Source organism: Bufo gargarizans, chromosome 6, assembly GCF_014858855.1.
Source record: "Bufo gargarizans isolate SCDJY-AF-19 chromosome 6, ASM1485885v1, whole genome shotgun sequence".
Taxonomy (NCBI): Eukaryota; Metazoa; Chordata; class Amphibia; order Anura; family Bufonidae; genus Bufo; species Bufo gargarizans.
Window position 1 is genome coordinate 63,984,479 of NC_058085.1, and position 20,672 is coordinate 64,005,150.

Sequence of the window (20,672 nt, forward strand, 5' to 3'; positions counted from 1 at the left end):
GCTTTTCATATGGGTCTTAGTCCCTACACACTACAGCCATATTACCGCAACCCCAGAGCGCAGTGCCTGTTCTCTCAGCCTCTCCGCGCAGCAGCCACCAGAGCGCAGCGACTGTTATCCAGCGCTGGTCTCCTGGCTTTAGGGGGTTAATAGCCGCTAGATGCCATTTCTTTGTCACCTAATGGATTTGAGATGACGTTATGCCCCCGTGACTAGGGTTTTCACAATATCAAAATTTTGATTCAATTTCGGTCCCATAAAAAAGTATTGCTATACTCAATACCACGTGAAAGAAAAATAAAACGCCACGTGTGCATTCCGCATTTCATGAAACATCCAGCCCATAATAGAACAGTCCTGTCCTATTTTTGAGGGGACAAGGTGACAAAAAAAAAAATTGCAAACTGTGTGTTTTTTACATTATTTTTTCTGTTACGGCATTCCCCGCATAGGAGATATTTTTCAATACTTTAATAGTTTGTACTTTTTTGGGCGTGGCGATCAGAAGCTACCACTGCACCACCAATGAGGAGGGGAGGGGACCCTGGGGACACCAATGAATATAACAATAAGGGGGGCCTGTGGCCCACTGCGCCTCAATGATTCTAGTACTGGGGGGTTGGGGCGCACTGCACCACCAATGATTATAATTTATAATAATGGAGGAAGGGGGCACGCACTGCGCCACCGATGTATTTAATTAGCCTCTTAATACAAATATAGACTGCGGGTGTCGGGCTCATCACACAGCCGCCACCCAGCCTCAATGACAGAGATCCCGCTGGACCGTGCCAATTAACCCCTCAGGTGCCGCGTGATCGCTGCTTCCTGTTATTGAGACCGGGTGCCGGGTGTGATATGTGGCCGGCAACTGCACTCTATTTTCGTATTGAGAAGGTAAGTCTCATTGGTGGCGCAGTGGCCACAGCCCCTCCCCTTCTCCTCTCTTCACTGCTCATTGGTGGCACAGCAGCCAAAGACCCTCCCCTACTCCTCTCTTCACTGCTCATTGGTGGCACAGCGGCCACAGCCCCTCCCCTACTCCTCTCTTCACTGCTCATTGGTTGGTGCAGCGGCCACAGCCCCTCCCCTACTCCTCTCTTCACGGCTCATTGGTGGCACAGCGGCCACAGCCCCTCCCCTACTCCTCTCGTCACTGCTCATTGGTTGGTGCAGCGGCCACAGCCCCTCCCCTACTCCTCTCTTCACTGCTCATTGGTTGGTGCAGCGGCCACAGCCCCTCCCCTACTCCTCTCCTCACGGCTCATTGTTGGCACAGCCACATCACAGTGGGGAGGGACTCTCTCCTTCTCCACTGTGTCGGCTGTAATGTGCCCCGGACATTTTAGAGGCAGTCTGCGACTGTCCATATGACGTCACTAAAAATACAGCGGTAATTAAAAAAACAGCCATATCGCCATTTCTTACGTATATTGTTAACCACTTCAGCCCCGCTAGGTGAAACCCCCTTCATGACCAGGCCACTTTTTACACTTCGGCACTACACTCCTTTCACCGTTTATCGCTCGGTCATGCAACTTACCACCCAAATGAATTTTACCTCCTTTTCTTCTCACTAATGGAGCTTTCATTTGGTGGTATTTTATTGCTGCTGACATTTTTACTTTTTTTGTTATTAATCAAAATGTAACGATTTTTTTTGCAAAAAAATGACATTTTTCACTTTCAGCTGTGAAATTTTGCAAAAAAAACGACATCCATATATAAATTTTTCGCTAAATTTATTGTTCTACATGTCTTTGATAAAAAAAAAATGTTTGGGCAAAAAAAAAATGGTTTGGGTAAAAGTTATAGCATTTACAAACTATGGTACAAAAATGTGAATTTCCGCTTTTTGAAACGGCTCTGATTTTCTGAGCACCTGTCATGTTTCCTGAGGTTCTACAATGCCCAAACAGTAGAAAAACCCCACAAATGACCCCATTTCGGAAAGTAGACACCCTAAGGTATTCGCTGATGGGCATAGTGAGTTCATAGAACTTTTTATTTTTTGTCACAAGTTAGCGGAAAATGATGATGATTTTTATTTTTTTATTTTTTTCTTACAAAGTCTCATATTCCACTAACTTGCGACAAAAAATAAAAAATTCTAGGAACTCACCATGCCCCTCACAGAATACCTTGGGGTGTCTTCTTTCCAAAATGGGGTCACTTGTGGGGTAGTTATACTGCCCTGGCAATTTAGGGGCCCAAATGTGTGAGAAGAACTTTGCAATCAAAATGTGTAAGAAATGACCGGTGAAATCCGAAAGGTGCACTTTGGAATATGTGCCCCTTTGCCCACCTTGGCAGCAAAAAAGTGTCACACATGTGGTATCGCCGTACTCAGGAGAAGTTGGGGAATGTGTTTTGGGGTGTCATTTTACATATAACCATGCTGGGTGAGAGAAATATCTTGGCAAAAGACAACTTTTCCCATTTTTTTATACAAAGTTGGCATTTGACCAAGATATTTTTCTCACCCAGCATGGGTATATGTAAAATGACACCCCAAAACACATTCCCCAACTTCTCCTGAGTACGGCGATACCAGATGTGTCACACTTTTTTGCTGCCAAGGTGGGCAAAGGGGCACATATTCCAAAGTGCACCTTTCGGATTTTGCAGGGCATTTTTTACACATTTTGATTGCAAGGTACTTCTCACACATTTGGGCCCCTAAATTGCCAGGGCAGTATAACTACGCCACAAGTGACCCCATTTTGGAAAGAAGACACCCTAAGGTATTCCGTGAGGGGCACTGCGAGTTCCTAGAATTTTTTATTTTTTGTCACAAGTTAGCGGAAAATGATGATTTTTTTTTTTTTTCTCTTTTTTCCTTACAAAGTCTCATATTCCACTAACTTGCGACAAAAAAAAAAAATTCTAGGAACTCGCCATGCCCCTCACGGAATACCTTGGGGTGTCTTCTTTCCAAAATGGGGTCACTTGTGGCGTAGTTATACTGCCCTGGCAATTTAGGGGCCCATATGTGTGAGAAGTACTTTGCAATCAAAATCTGTAAAAAATGACCGGTGAAATCCGAAAGGTGCACTTTGGAATATGTGCCCCTTTGCCCACCTTGGCATCAAAAAAGTGTCACACATGTGGTATCGCCGTACTCAGGAGAAGTTGGGGAATGTGTTTTGGGGTGTCATTTTACATATAACCATGCTGGGTGAGAGAAATATCTTGGCAAAAGACAACTTTTCCCATTTTTTTATACAAAGTTGGCATTTGACCAAGATATTTTTCTCACCCAGCATGGGTATATGTAAAATGACACCCCAAAACACATTGCCCAACTTCTCCTGAGTACGGCGATACCAGATGTGTCACACTTTTTTGCTGCCAAGGTGGGCAAAGGGGCACATATTCCAAAGTGCACCTTTCGGATTTTGCAGGGCATTTTTTACACATTTTGATTGCAAAGTTCTTCTCACACATTTGGGCCCCTAAATTGCCAGGGCAGTATAACTACCCCACAAGTGACCCCATTTTGGAAAGAAGACACCCCAAGGTATTCCGTGAGGGGCATGGCGAGTTCCTAGAATTTTTTATTTTTTGTCGCAAGTTAGTGGAATATGAGACTTTGTAAGGAAAAAAGAAAAAAAAAGAAAAATCATCATTTTCCGCTAAATTGTGACAAAAAATAAAAAATTCTAGGAACTCGCCGTGCCCCCCACGGAATACCTTGGGGTGTCTTCTTTCCAAAATGGGGTCACTTGTGGCGTAGTTATACTGCCCTGGCAATTTAGGGGCCCAAATGTGTAAGAAGTACCTTGAAATCAAAATGTGTAAAAAATGGCCTGCGAAATCCGAAAGGTGCCCCTTTGCCCACCTTGGCTGCAAAAAAGTGTGACACATCTGGTATCGCCGTACTCAGGAGAAGTTGGGCAATGTGTTTTGGGGGGTCATTTTACATATACCCATGCTGGGTGAGAGAAATATCTTGGCAAAAGACAACTTTTCCCATTTTTTTATACAAAGTTGGCATTTGACCAAGATATTTTTCTCACCCAGCATGGGTATATGTAAAATGACACCCCAAAACACATTCCCCAACTTCTCCTGAGTACGGCGATACCAGATGTGTGACACTTTTTTGCAGCCTAGATGCGCAAAGGGGCCCAAATTCCTTTTAGGAGGGCATTTTTAGACATTTGGATCCCAGACTTCTTCTCACACTTTCGGGCCCCTAAAAAGCCAGGGCAGTATAAATACCCCACATGTGACCCCACTTTGGAAAGAAGACACCCCAAGGTATTCAATGAGGGGCATGGCGAGTTCCTAGAATTATTTTTTTTTTTGCATAAGTTAGCGGATATTGATTTTTTTTTGTTTTTTTTCTCACAAAGTCTCACTTTCCGCTAACTTAGGACAAAAATTTCAATCTTTCATGGACTCAATATGCCCCTCACGGAATACCTTGGGGTGTCTTCTTTCCGAAATGGGGTCACATGTGGGGTATTTATACTGCCCTGGCTTTTTAGGGGCCCTAAAGCGTGAGAAGAAGTCTGGAATATAAATGTCTAAAAATGTTTACGCATTTGGATTCCGTGAGGGGTATGGTGCGTCCATGTGAGATTTTATTTTTTGGCACAAGTTAGTGGAATATGAGACTTAGTAAGAAAAAACAAAAACAAACAAAAAATGTCCGCTAACTTGTGCCCAAAAAAATGGCTGAATGGAGCCTTACCAGGGGGGGAGTGATCAATGACAGGGGGGTGATCAATGACAGGGGGGTGATCACCCATATAGACTCCCTGATCACCCCCCTGTCATTGATCACCCCCCCTGTAAGGCTCCATTCAGACATCCGCATGATTTTTTACGGATCCATGGATACATGGATCGGATCCACAGAACGCATGCGGACGTCTGAATGGAGCCTTACAGGGGGGGTGATCAGTGACAGGGGGGTGATCACCCTGATCACCCCCTGTCATTGATAACCCCCCTGTAAGGCTCCATTCAGACGTCCGCATGCGTTCTGTGGATCCGATCCATGTATCCATGGATCCGTAAAAAATCATGCGGATGTCTGAATGGAGCCTTACAGAGGGGAGTGATCAATGACAGGGGGGTGATCAATGACAGGGGGGTGATCACCCATATAGACTCCCTGATCACCCCCCTGTCATTGATCACCCCCCCTGTAAGGCTCCATTCAGACATCCGCATGATTTTTTACGGATCCATGGATACATGGATCGGATCCACAGAACGCATGCGGACGTCTGAATGGAGCCTTACAGGGGGGTTATCAATGACCGGGGGTGATCAGGGTAATCAGGGTGATCACCCCCCTGTCACTGATCACCCCCCCTGTAAGGCTCCATTCAGACATCCGCATGATTTTTTACGGATCCATGGATCCATGGATCGGATCCACAGAACGCATGCGGACGTCTGAATGGAGCCTTACAGGGGGGTTATCAATGACAGGGGGTGATCAGGGTAATCAGGGTGATCACCCCCCTGTCACTGATCACCCCCCCTGTAAGGCTCCATTCAGACATCCGCATGATTTTTTACGGATCCATGGATCGGATCCACAGAACGCATGCGGACGTCTGAATGGAGCCTTACAGGGGGGTTATCAATGACAGGGGGTGATCAGGGTAATCAGGGTGATCACCCCCCTGTCACTGATCACCCCCCCTGTAAGGCTCCATTCAGACATCCGCATGATTTTTTACGGATCCATGGATACATGGATCGGATCCACAGAACGCATGCGGACGTCTGAATGGAGCCTTACAGGGGGGTTATCAATGACAGGGGGTGATCAGGGTAATCAGGGTGATCACCCCCCTGTAAGGCTCCATTCAGACATCCGCATGATTTTTTACGGATCCATGGATACATGGATCGGATCCACAGAACGCATGCGGACGTCTGAATGGAGCCTTACAGGGGGGTTATCAATGACAGGGGGTGATCAGGGTAATCAGGGTGATCACCCCCCCTGTAAGGCTCCATTCAGACATCCGCATGATTTTTTACGGATCCATGGATACATGGATCGGATCCACAGAACGCATGCGGACGTCTGAATGGAGCCTTACAGGGGGGTTATCAATGACAGGGGGTGATCAGGGTAATCAGGGTGATCACCCCCCTGTCACTGATCACCCCCCCTGTAAGGCTCCATTCAGACGTCCGCATGATTTTTACGGATCCATGGATACATGGATCGGATCCGTAAAAATCATGCGGACGTCTGAATGGAGCCTGACAGGGGGGTGATCAATGACAGGGGGTGATCAGGGAGTGTATATGGGTGATCACCCGCCTGTCATTGATCACCCCCCTGTAAGGCTCCATTCAGACGTCCGAATGATTTTTACGGATCCATGGATACATGGATCGGATCCGTAAAAATCATACGGACGTCTGAACGGAGCCTGACAGGGGGGTGATCAATGACAGGGCGGTGATCAATGACAGGGGGGTGATCAGGGAGTTTATATGGGGTGATCAGGGGTTTATAAGGGGTTAATAAGTGACGGGGGAGGGGGGGGGGTGTAGTGTAGTGTAGTGTGGTGTTTGGTGGGACTGTACTGACCTACCTGAGTCCTCTGGTGGTCGATCCTAACAAAAGGGACCACCAGAGGACCAGGTAGGAGGTATATTAGACGCTGTTATGAAAACAGCGTCTAATATACCTGTTAGGGGTTAAAAAATTCGGATCTCCAGCCTGCCAGCGAGCGATCGCCGCTGGCAGGCTGGAGATCCACTCGCTTACCTTCCGTTCCTGTGAGCGCGCGCGCCTGTGTGCGCGCGTTCACAGGAAATCTCGCGTCTCGCGAGATGACGCGCCGATGCGTCCAGGAGGAGAAAAGCAACCACCTTCCGGACGCATCGGCGCGTTAGGCGGTCCGGAGGTGGTTAATACCGGTATATTGCCCAACCCTAGTCCAATATAGTATATGTTCCCTGTACTTTATCATTTAGCTATAATAGCCTGCCTACATTCCGTGCGCTGCCTGTGCCGTTCATAGCACGCCCTGCGCTTATGAATGGCAGGAAATGTCTAAGGCATATTGGAACACCATAGACTTTTTCCAGGGTGCGGGTGCCCGGACAGAGGGCTCTGAGTGACGCCTCTGGCACCCGTGCCATAGGTTCGCCACCACTGCCCTAGGCAATTGCACATGCTAATGAAAAGTTGGGAAAAGTGGCTGTTTGCCAAAGCACCTTGGCCGGGAGGGTGCGAGTTCAGAATTGCTACCATTATATTAAGGCTCCAGATTTCTGTATTGTTCATACTGAGCCCATACATATAAAAGCTATTCCCATCTCCATATAAACAGATGCGTTTACAACATCTATGCAGAACCGTGTGTTTCCATGGTTACAGACTACAAACAAACTCTGCGTAGTCTGATCCTGCAGGCCCATCCTTATCCTTCCCTATGTCTTACTAACCTACATAATATATGTCCATGTCACAGTGGATGGTCCTTGTGTTGTTTCTGTAACATCTTTTTTTAACCCCTTTAACAACTGTCCACTTTTGACAGAAAGCGACGCGGGTACTTGCAGGGAGCAATCTATCATGTTATCGCTCAGAGTCTCCCAGCATGGCATGGCTGCTCGGTCTTAGATCAGCACTGCTAGTGACTTAAGGTATGTTGTGCTTTTTCATAAGTTTAAACATTTATATTTACTTATTTTAGTTATAATGGGTATTCATTGCCTTTAAGAGCAATGTTGATTTATATTCACTGTTTTGTATGAAGTTTCATGTAGGCCGAAGCAAGTCCATGAGAAGATTACTGTGCCATTCAAAAGCTACTGTTATTGTAACAATATATTATACATTTAGAAAGTTAGAAGATACACCGCACCTGCAGATTCTGAGGCTTCATTGTTTTTCCTATCTGAACATGAATTCCACAGTGTGAGAATGGTCTAGATCAGGGGTGTCAAACTCAAATTCATCGGGGGCTGCATCAGCAGTTTGGTCATCCTCAAAGGGCCGGTTGTATCAGACTTATGGGGGATCTGTGGGTGACACTTATGGGGGATCTGCCCACCCCTAGGACCGCCCCCTAAAACCGCCCCTTTAGAGAACAGGGATGCAAGTAAAATTTGGGGGGGGGGGGGGCTATAAAAGTCCAGCCCAGCAAAGAAACCCCCCAGATGGGGATGGCACTGTTAATGGGGGATCTGGGGATGGCATCCACAGATCCCCCATCCTATAACAGTGCCATCCACAGACCCCCCCATCCTATAACAGTGCCATCCACAGACCCCCCCGCCCCATAACAGTGCCATGCACAGACCCCCCCACCCCATAACAGTGCCATCCACAGACCCCCCCACCCCATAACAGTGCCATCCACAGACCCCCCACCCCAAAACAGTGCCATCCACAGATCCCCCACCCTATAAAATTGCCATCCACAGACCCCCCACCCGATAACAGTGCCATCCACAGATCCCCCACCCTATAAAATTGCCATCCACAGACCCCCCACCCGATAACAGTGCCATCCACAGACCCCCCACCCGATAACAGTGCCATCCACAGACCCCCCCCACCTCATAACAGTGCCATCCACAGACCCCCCCATTGCCGCTCCAGTACAGACTAGTTATAAAATGTGTACAATTAATAAGGATTCTATTCATGAGGTCCCCTCTGCAGTAGAACATTCAATATAGCCACATCCTACTCACAGGGCTGTTATCTTAATGCTGGCCGGCCGGGCAGACGAGCGGCAGCGTCACGACTGACGTCACATGCCTGCTCCGCCTCCTTCATTCAGAAAGTAGGCCGGGCACATGACGTCAGTCGTGACGCTGCCGCTCGGGTGCACGGCCGGCCAGCATTAAGATAACAGCCCTGTGAGTAGGATGTGGCTATATTGAATGTTCTACTGCAGAGGGGGCCTCATGAATAGAATCCTTATTAATTGTACACATTTTATAACTACTGGAGCTGGGGGCCGGAGCACAGTGAACGCACCGGCCCCCAGCTCCTCCTCCCAGTCCCTCCCCGCTGATACATCGCAGCCTGCGATGCTGGAGCATGGCAGGCTGCGATGTCAAAAGGTGGCGGAACGCCGTTCCGGTGCGTTCCGCCAGAAAAAAAGCCCTGCTGCTCATTATGCAATTTATTATCACTTCCTGCAGGGGCCGCCTGCAGGAAGTGATAATAAAAGGTGAAGGCTGGCGGCCGGCGGCGGCTACGCGGGCCACATGACGAGGTCTGGCGGGCCGGATTCGGCCCGCGGGCCTTTTGTTCGACACCCGTGGTCTAGATGTTCCTCAAAGTATATATTCATGTATCAAAGTTTGTCCCTCAGCCCTGAGACAAGGCCCCAGATGTCAGAGGTGTGAAGTGTTGAAAATATTAGGCATATATGAGTTAACCCTTAATGGTATGATGCTTATTGCTTATACAACAGTGCCACATAGATATAAGCGGTTAATACCACATCAGTAGCAAAATTGCATTCTGGGTAGTATTATGACGCCATGCTCCTTATCCATGCACACACCCCTCCAACAATGATTGGAAAGTTCCAAACTCGGAGGGCGTGTTCATCTGATAAGTTTTGGGTTAAGAAACCAGTTACCAGAAAGAAAAAAAAAAGGAGAAAAGGAAAAAAAGAGAAACAAACATTTGGATTATCGGGAAAAACTCTTGAGAGCTGGCTGCCCCAAGACAATGCACATCACTTGACCCTTGGGTAATGTATATTTTGTTTTTATGTAGTATTGATCTAAATTAGTTGACTTGATACTTAGCCAGATACCCGCTCATTTGCGGACGTGTAACGTTAGTTGCTACATCAGTGTTTTCTCTGATTTCAGTTACGATGCATATAACTGAATAAAGGGGACAATACTGGAGAAACTCTTTGTTGGGAATCTTTGTATTCCCTAGTTTGATATCAAGCCAATAATGTATAAGTTTTGTTGCAATACTACCATTATCTGAAGATTGGTCATCATTTTTGGGCGGAGCAAGGGCTCGTATCTGTCATCTTCTTGATTGAGTTTTGCGCATAATCCATTGATTGTATATCTCTCACAGATTTAAAGCTGTATTGCATAATATTCTTGTGTTGGTTGGGTAGTGTTTTGTTGGTATCATAGTGGTGAATTCTGGGTACTGCATATCATTGTATATTATTGAAATTTATGTTGATTCATTTTCGTTTGTATTTTAACCTATTGTATAATAAACCATTTATATTTTTGCATAGACGCTTGTACCGTTTTACTGATTGCACAAAATAATCAGGTTCTCGATTGAACTCTTTGAGATGTTTGCATAATTTTTCTTTTGACCCGATAATTTTTATATTTTTATATTTATATAAAGCATTTGCTTTATATACCCGACAGGTACATTTATACGACCTAAGAATCGGGCAATTATCGGGAACGACCGTACCCGCGAATGTGGTCATCCCAATAATCTGGCCATGTAAACGTGCCGCCAATCACCTGAAGAACAAGCGTAACCCTCATTCATCAGGTGATCCTGTCGTTTATGCAGACACTAGTGATCATGGCTTCTGGGCAGCAGATCATTCTGTCTAAATAGCGATAAGCTTCTTAGAAACCTTGAGTCTGTATGTAAATGCGCAGTCTCCTTCACTGAACGAGCAGCCGACTTTCGGGAAGGAACACTTCCGTCCCGACAATCGGCTGCTAAGTCGGCCCCTGTAAATCCAGCTTTATATCAAGGCAGTGGGCTGATCCCTCCGTTAGGTTGTGTTCACATTTGCATCGGAGGCTACTCTGCAGATTACATCATATTTGACTGACAAAATAGTTCTATGTGCAGAGCTTAAAAGTTTTTTCAGACATTTTGATACTAATGACCTATCCTCTGGATAGTTCATCACTATCTGATCGGAGGGGCCCGACACCCGAGACCTCTGCCGATCAGCTGAGCACCGCGGCCTTCTCTCACCTCACCAAGCACAGCACCATACAATTTATTGTGGCTGTGCTTGGTACTGCGCTCAGTCCCTTCACTTCAATGGAGATGAGCTGCTCCATGTAACCGATGAATGTGTCATCACTGGCCTTGGGAGAGCTGTGAAAAGGCCACGGTGGCCAAGTGTCGGACCGCCACCGATCATATACTGATGACCTATCCTGGCGATAGGTCATCAGTATTAAAATCTCACAAAACTACTTTAAGTCATGTTAAACCACCATGTGCACAAAAACGCTAAAAAGTCTCAGGTCTTTAACCACTTCAGCCCCGCTAGGTGAAACCCCCTTCATGACCAGAGCACTTTTTACACTTCTGCACTACACTCCTTTCACCGTTTATTGCTCGGTCATGCAACTTACCACCCAAATGAATTTTACCTCCTTTTCTTCTCACTAATAGAGCTTTCATTTGGTGGTATTTTATTGCTGCTGACATTTTTACTTTTTTTGTTATTAATCAAAATGTAACGATTTTTTTGCAAAAAAAATGACATTTTTCACTTTCAGCTGTAAAATTTTGCTAAAAAAAACGACATCCATATATACATTTTTCGCCAAATTTATTGTTCTACATGTCTTTGATAAAAAAAAAATGTTTGGGCAAAAAAAAAATGGTTTGGGTAAAAGTTATAGCATTTACAAACTATGGTACAAAAATGTGAATTTCCGCTTTTTGAAACAGCTCTGACTTTCTGAGCACCTGTCATGTTTCCTGAGGTTCTACAATGCCCAAACAGTAGAAAACCCCCACAAATGACCCAATTTCGGAAAGTAGACACCCTAAGGTATTCGCTGATGGGCATAGTGAGTTCATAGAACTTTTTTTTTTTTGTCACAAGTTAGCGGAAAATGATGATTTTTTTTTTTTTTTTTTTTTTCTTACAAAGTCTCATATTCCACTAACTTGTGACAAAAAATAAAAAATTCTAGGAACTCATGGGGTCACTTGTGGGGTAGTTATACTGCCCTGGCAATTTAGGGGCCCAAATGTGTGAGAAGAACTTTGCAATCAAAATGTGTAAAAAATGACCGGTGAAATCCAAAAGGTGCACTTTGGAATATGTGCCCCTTTGCCCACCTTGGCAGCAAAAAAGTGTGACACATCTGGTATCGCCGTACTCAGGAGAAGTTGGGGAATGTGTTTTGGAGTGTCATTTTACATATACCCATGCTGGGTGAGAAAAATATCTTGGTCAAATGCCAACTTTGTATAAAAAAATGGGAAAAGTTGTCTTTTGCCAAGATATTTTTCTCACCCAGCATGGGTATATGTAAAATGACACCCCAAAACACATTCCCCAACTTCTCCTGAGTACGGCGATACCAGATGTGTCACACTTTTTTGCTGCCAAGGTGGGCAAAGGGGCACATATTCCAAAGTGCACCTTTCAGATTTTGCAGGCCATTTTTTACACATTTTGATTGCAAGGTACTTCTCACACATTTGGGCCCCTAAATTGCCAGGGCAGTATAACTACGCCACAAGTGACCCCATTTTGGAAAGAAGACACCCCAAGGTATTCCGTGAGGGGCATGGCGAGTTCCTAGAATTTTTTATTTTTTGTCGCAAGTTAGTGGAATATGAGACTTTGTAAGGAAAAAAGAAAAAAAAAGAAAAATCATCATTTTCCGCTAACTTGTGACAAAAAATAAAAAATTCTAGGAACTCGCCGTGCCCCTCACGGAATACCTTGGGGTGTCTTCTTTCCAAAATGGGGTCACTTGTGGCGTAGTTATACTGCCCTGGCAATTTAGGGGCCCAAATGTGTAAGAAGTACCTTACAATCGAAATGTGTAAAAAATGGCCTGCGAAATCCGAAAGGTGCCCCTTTGCCCACCTTGGCTGCAAAAAAGTGTCACACATCTGGTATCGCCGTACGGCGATACCAGATGTGTGACACTTTTTTGCAGCCTAGATGCGCAAAGGGGCCCAAATTCCTTTTAGGAGGGCATTTTTAGACATTTGGATCCCAGACTTCTTCTCACACTTTCGGGCCCCTAAAAAGCCAGGGCAGTATAAATACCCCACATGTGACCCCACTTTGGAAAGAAGACACCCCAAGGTATTCAATGAGGGGCATGGCAAGTTCCTAGAATTTTTTTTTTTTTGCATAAGTTAGCGGATATTGATTTTTTTTTGTTTTTTTCTCACAAAGTCTCACTTTCCGCTAACTTAGGACAAAAATTTCAATCTTTCATGGACTCAATATGCCCCTCACGGAATACCTTGGGGTGTCTTCTTTCCGAAATGGGGTCACATGTGGGGTATTTATACTGCCCTGGCTTTTTAGGGGCCCTAAAGCGCGAGAAGAAGTCTGGAATATAAATGTCTAAAAATGTTTACGCATTTGGATTCCGTGAGGGGTATGGTGCGTCCATGTGAGATTTTATTTTTTGACACAAGTTAGTAGAATATGAGACTTTGTAAGAAAAAACAAAAACAAACAAAAAATTTCCGCTAACTTGTGCCAAAAAAAATGTCTGAATGGAGCCTTACCAGGGGGGGGTGATCAATGACAGGGGGGTGATCAATGACAGGGGGGTGATCAATGACAGGGGGGTGATCACCCATATAGACTCCCTGATCACCCCCCTGTCACTGATCACCCCCCCTGTAAGGCTCCATTCAGACATCCGCATGATTTTTACGGATCCATGGATCGGATCCACAAAACACATGCGGACGTCTGAATGGAGCCTTACAGGGGGGTTATCAATGACAGGGGGTGATCAGGGTGATCACCCCCCTGTCAATGATCACCCCCCCTGTAAGGCTCCATTCAGACATCCGCATGTGTTTTGCGGATCCGATCCATGTATCCATGGATCCGTAAAAATCATGCGGACGTCTGAATGGAGCCTTACAGGGGGGTGATCAATGACAGGGGGGTGATCAATGACAGGGGGTGATCAGGGAGTGTATATGGGTGATCACCCGCCTGTCATTGATCACCCCCCTGTAAGGCTCCATTCAGACGTCCGCATGATTTTTACGGATCCATGGATACATGGATCGGATCCACAAAACACATGCGGACGTCTGAATGGAGCCTTACAGGGGGGTTATCAATGACAGGGGGGTGATCAGGGAGTGTATATGGGTGATCACCCGCCTGTCATTGATCACCCCCTGTAAGGCTCCATTCAGACGTCCGCATGTGTTTTGCGGATCCGATCCATGTATCCATGGATCCGTAAAAATCATGCGGACGTCTGAATGGAGCCTTACAGGGGGGTGATCAATGACAGGGCGGTGATCAATGACAGGGGGGTGATCAGGGAGTGTATATGGGTGATCACCCGCCTGTCATTGATCACCCCCCTGTAAGGCTCCATTCAGACATCCGTATGCTTTTTGCGGATCCGATCCATGTATCCGTGGATCCGTAAAAATCATACGGACGTCTGAACGGAGCCTGACAGGGGGGTGATCAATGACAGGGCGGTGATCAATGACAGGGGGGTGATCAGGGAGTTTATATGGGGTGATCATGGGTGATCAGGGGTTTATAAGGGGTTAATAAGTGACGGGGGGGGGGGGGGGGGTGTAGTGTAGTGTAGTGTGGTGTTTGTTGCTACTGTACTGACCTACCTGAGTCCTCTGGTGGTCGATCCTAACAAAAGGGACCACCAGAGGACCAGGTAGGAGGTATATTAGACGCTGTTATGAAAACAGCGTCTAATATACCTGTTAGGGGTTAAAAAATTTGGATCTCCAGCCTGCCAGCGAGCGATCGCCGCTGGCAGGCTGGAGATCCACTCGCTTACCTTCCGTTCCTGTGCGCGCGCGTTCACAGGAAATCTCGGCTCTCGCGGGAGGACGCGTATATGCGTCCACCCAGAAGAGCAGGGCCGCCGGCAGGACGCAATCCTGCGTACGGCGGTCCTGAGGTAGTTAAAGGGGTTCTCCCATGAATAATGTAAAAAATGAAAATCAGACATCATATAGGACATGACAATCTCTTTCTAACAAAGCTAGAACCAGCCCTGTACCTCACATGGATCCAGAGATCTCCGCATTCATTGCTCTGCTAGATTTATATCCAGCTGACAGCTCAAGGGGAGTGTATTTTCTACTGCAGCTAAGGGGGTGTGTCCATGCTCTACCTATTACAGCTGAGGGGGCGTGTCCATGATCTCCCTATTACAGCTGACGGGGCCTGTTCATGCTCTCCCTATCACAGCTGAGGGGGCGTGTCCATGATCTCCCTATCACAGCTCAGGGGGCATGTCCATGATCTCCCTATCACAGCTCAGGGGGCATGTCCATGCGCTCCATATAACAGCTCAGGGTGGCGTGCCCATGTTCTTCCTATCACAGCTCAGGGGGCGTGCCCATGTTCTTCCTATCACAGCTCAGGGGGCGTGCCCATGTTCTTCCCATCACAGCTCAGGGGGCGTGTGCAGCCTTCTCAGTGAGCAGGACAAGGAAATTAGAAAAAAAAAACAGCAGGTGGCGCTATACAGATACTTTTTATTGAATAACTCAGTGGCTATGTTAAATATTTAATTGTATGCAATTGAAAAAGTATTCAGATGCAGGAGATGGTTTGAAAACTGTAGAATATTTTTCATGGTACAACCCCTTTAAGGCGGTAACTGATGTAGTACCATGGGCCTGGAGGGTATAACAGGGATCTATTACTGTCCATTAGATTCCTACTGGCAGTCAGCCATGCACAGAGATCACTTACCTTCTTCCGCTAGCTCTTTATTGAGGATCAACTTGCCATGTCGTAGGTAGTTCAGAATGGGTCCAAAGTAGGTAGGGTCCCGATCGATAAGATAGGCTCCCGTCTCGTCCTAGGAAACCGAGGCAAAACCAGGATGAGCTCTACACGATACACACAGATATACATTATATGTGTTCATTCTCCATCACTGGCCTGCGTAAAAGCCCCGACGACCAGCCAATAAATGAGCAAACACCCGTTTATCTGATCTTTAGTGGCGGTATAAAATGATAATTTGTCGGCAGCACGTCTGAGTATGTACAGTCGTGGCCAAAAGTTTTGAGAATTACATAAAAATTGGAAAAGTTGCTGCTTAAGTTTTTATAATAGCAATTTGCATATACTCCAGAATTGCATAGTCCTTCTTTTCCATGAAAATTAACTTAATCCCCAAAAAAACTTTCCACTGCATTTCATTGCTGTCATTAAAGGACCTGCTGAGATCATTTCAGTAATCGTCTTGTTAACTCAGGTGAGAATGTTGACGAGCACAAGGCTGGAGATCATTATGTCAGGCTGATTGGGTTAAAATGGCAGACTTGACCTGTTAAAAGGAGGGTGATGCTTGAAATCATTGTTCTTCCATTGTTAACCATGGTGACCTGCAAAGAAACGCGTGCAGCCATCATTGCATTGCATAAAAATGGCTTCACAGGCAAGGATATTGTGGCTACTAAGATTGCACCCCAATCAAGAATTTATAGGATCATCAAGAACCTCAGGGAAAGAGGTTAAATTCTTGTTACGAATGCTTCAGGGCGTCCAAGAAAGTCCAGCAAGCGCCAGGATCGTCTCCTAAAGAGGATTCAGCTGCGGGATCGGAGTGCCACCAGTGCAGAGCTTGCTCAGGAATGGCAGCAGGCAGGTGTGAGCGCATCTGCACGCACAGTGAGGCGAAGACTTTTGGAAGATGGCCTGGTGTCAAGAAGGGCAGCAAAGAAGCCACTTCTCTCCAAAAAAAACCCATCAGGGACAGATTGATCTTCTGCAGAAAATATGGTGAATGGACTGCTGAGGACTGGGGCAAAGTCAAATTCTCCGATGAAGCCTCTTTCCGATTGTTTGGGGCATCAGGAAAAAGGCTTGTCCGGAGAAGAAAAGGTGAGCGCTACCATCAGTCCTGTGTCATGCCAACCGTAAAGCATCCTGAGACCATTCATGTGTGGGGTTGCTTCTCATCCAAGGGAGTGGGCTCACTCACAATTTTGCCCAAAAACACAGCCATGAATAAAGAATGGTACCAAAACACCCTCCAACAGTAACTTCTTCCAACAATCCAACAACAGTTTGGTGAAGAACAATGCATTTTCCAGCACGATGGAGCACTGTGCCATAAGGCAAAAGTGATAACTAAGTGGCTCGGGGACCAAAACGTTGACATTTTGGGTCCATGGCCTGGAAACTCCCCAGATCTTAATCCCATTGAGAACTTGTGGTCAATCCTCAAGAGGCGGGTGGACAAACAAAAACCCACTAATTCTGACAAACTCCAAGAAGTGATTATGAAAGAATGGGTTGCTATCAGTCAGGAATTGGCCCAGAAGTTGATTGAGAGCATGCCCAGTCGAATTGCAGAGGTCCTGAAAAAGAAGGGCCAACACTGCAAATACTGACTCTTTGCATAAATGTCACGTAATTGTCGATAAAAGCCTTTGAAACGTATGAAGTGCGTGTAATTATATTTCACTACATCACAGAAACAACTGAAACAAAGATCTAAAAGCAGTTTCGCAGCAAACTTTGTGAAAACTAATATTAGTGTCATTCTCAAAACTTTTGGCCATGACTGTACACAGGAGAGGTGCCGGCGACAATAATGGAAGCGAACGGCCTCACCAATGATCCGAACCTTGATCGTCATGCCATATGCTCCACCTGGGCCTGTGTAAAAGGACCCTAAGTCCACCTGCACACGTTACGGAATACGTGCGTTTTTTTCCCACGCGTATTCCCGTTCAGAAAAAACGCAGTGTAATTAGAAATTGCCACAGAAATGCACAGAAATCTGCGCGGATCATATGTGAGGTCCCCTGTGTGCAGGTGGCCTAAGTCTCCCTCCACCATACACATGAGTTCAGCCGAGTGTTCATAAGGTGTGGGAGGGGGGCACACTGTATATATAAGGTGTGGGGGCACACAGTGTATATATAAGGAGGGGGGCACACAGTGTATATATAAGGAGGGGGGCACACAGTGTATATATAAGGAGGGGGGCACACAGTGTATATATAAGGTGGGGGGGCACACAGTGTATATATAAGGTGGGGGGCACACAGTGTATATATAAGGTGGGGGGCACACAGTGTATATATAAGGAGGGGGGGCACACAGTGTATATATAAGGAAGGGGGCACACACAGTGTGTATATATAAGGTAGGGGGGGCACACAGTGTATATATAAGGAAGGGGGCACACACAGTGTGTATATATAAGGTGTGGGGGGCACACAGTGTATATATATAAGGAGGGGGGCACACACAGTGTATATATATATAAGGAGGGGGGCACACTGTATATATAAGGTGTGGGGGCACACAGTGTATATATAAGGAGGGGGGCACACAGTGTATATATAAGGAGGGGGGCACACAGTGTATATATAAGGAGGGGGGCACACAGTGTATATATAAGGAGGGGGGCACACAGTGTATATATAAGGTGGGGGGGCACACAGTGTATATATAAGGTGGGGGGGCACACAGTGTATATATAAGGAGGGGGGGCACACAGTGTATATATAAGGAAGGGGGCACACACAGTGTGTATATATAAGGTGTGGGGGGCACACAGTGTATATATATATAAGGAGGGGGGCACACACAGTGTATATATATAAGGAGGGGGGCACACACAGTGTATATATATAAGGAGGGGGGCACACACAGTGTATATATATAAGGAGGGGGGCACACACAGTGTATATATAAGGAGGGGGGGCACACACAGTGTATATATAAGGAGGGGGGCACACAGTGTATATATAAGGAGGGGGGCACACAGTGTATATATAAGGAGGGGGGCACACAGTGTATATATAAGGAGGGGGGGCACACACAGTGTATATATAAGGAGGGGGGCACACACAGTGTATATATAAGGAGGGGGGCACACACAGTGTATATATAAGGAGGGGGGCACACACAGTGTATATATAAGGAGGGGGGCACACACAGTGTATATATAAGGAAGGGGGGCACACAGTGTATATATAAGGTGTGGGAGGGGGGCACAGAGTGTATATATAAGGTGTGGGAGGGGGGCACAGAGTGTATATATAAGGTGTGGGAGGGGGGCACAGTGTATATATAAGGTGTGGGAGGGGGGCACACAGTGTATAGATAAGGTGTGGGAGGGGGGCACACAGTGTATAGATAAGGTGTGGGAGGGGGGCACACAGTGTATATATGAGGGGGGCACACAGTGTATATATAAGGTGTGGGGGGCACACACAGTGTATATATAAGGTGTGGGGGGCACACACAGTGTATATATAAGGTGTGGGGGGCACACACAGTGTATATATAAGGTGTGGGGGGCACACACAGTGTATATATAAGGTGTGGGGGGCACACAGTGTATATATAAGGTGTGGGAGGGGGGCACACAGTGTATATATAAGGTGTGGGAGGGGGGCACACAGTGTATATATGAGGGGGGGCACACAGTGTATATATAAGGAGGGGGGGCACACAGTGTATATATAAGGAGGGGGGGCACACAGTGTATATATAAGGAGGGGGGGCACACCGTGTATATATAAGGAGGGGGGGCACACCGTGTATATATAAGGAGGGGGGGCACACCGTGTATATATAAGGAGGGGGGGCACACCGTGTATATATAAGGAGGGGGCACACAGTGTATATATAAGGTGTGGGGGGGCACACAGTGTATATATAAGGTGTGGGGGGGCACACAGTGTATATATAAGGTGGGGGGGGCGCACAGTGTATATATAAGGTGGGGGGGGCGCACAGTGTATATATAAGGTGTGGGGGGGGGCACACAGTGTATATATAAGGAGGGGGGCACACACAGTGTATATATAAGGAGGAGGGGGGGCACCCAGTGTATATATAAGGAGGGGGGGCACCCAGTGTATATATAAGGAGGGGGGGGGGCACACAGTGTATATATAAGGAGGGGGGGGCACGGCGGCGGACACCTTGTCAGAGTCCAGGTCGGGCTCCTCCTGGCACAGGCGGTACAGGAAGGACTTGGGCTCCCGGCACAGCGTCTGCTTGGTGCTCAGGAAGTACGTGCCGCCCACGTTTAGCCGGACCCACTTCCCTCCCGTTCTGCCCGTATTCTCCTGCTGACTAGGGCTGCGGGGGCTCCGGGGAGCAGAGCAGGAGAGGCCGGGGCTCGGGGGCCCGCTGCGGGGACTGGGAATGGTCAGGCTGTTCGGGGTCACCCGGGCTCCCACCGGCTCCGCTGGTTCCCTCTGTGGTTCCGTCATGGCGGCTCAAACCGAACAGAACCGAGAGAGCGGCGGAGCCATAACACCGAACCTCGGAGCGGGAGAAGCTTCCGGGGCGCCGTGCCGTCACTTCCGAGGGCACCAACGCAGTCATATTGGTACACCCACCACCGGCTAGTATGGAGCGTGAAGCCGCTTCTAGGGGGTGTGATGACGTAGAGGTCACGTGCTGCAGTCATGTGCCTTCTCTGTGTAGTACAGCAGAGGGGAGCGTGGTGGGGACTGGAGCATAGGGATGTGTGGTGTATAAGGCCCTGTGCACACAGTGTATTTTCCATGTGGATTTTGGCCTGTTTTCCTCACTCAATTGGAAATCCACCCTGTACTTCATACACTTTACAATAAGTTTATAGATAATTCATATTGTGGGGAAAAAGAGACCAGCGCTGGTACAGACCTAAAAATTGCAGTAAATTCTGTGTCAACCTGAAAAAAGGACAGCACAAAAGCATGGAATTTGGTGGATCCTGCATCTAATTAATTGCTT

At 46.9% G+C, this 20,672-nt stretch overlaps 1 protein-coding gene across 1 annotated transcript in view; it reads right to left on the reverse strand.

Moving 5' to 3' along the window:
• The window catches only part of KCTD2 (potassium channel tetramerization domain containing 2), a 36,308-nt gene extending 16,049 nt beyond the window's left edge, over nt 1–20,259 (reverse strand). The window contains exons 1-2 of the mRNA XM_044297812.1: nt 19,871–20,259; nt 15,666–15,774 (exon numbers count right to left, since the gene is read on the reverse strand). Coding sequence (XP_044153747.1) covers nt 15,666–15,774; nt 19,871–20,164 — 403 coding nt within the window. The 5' untranslated portion in view covers nt 20,165–20,259. The remainder of the gene's footprint in view (nt 1–15,665; nt 15,775–19,870) is intronic.
• Nucleotides 20,260–20,672: the final 413 nt, after the last annotated feature.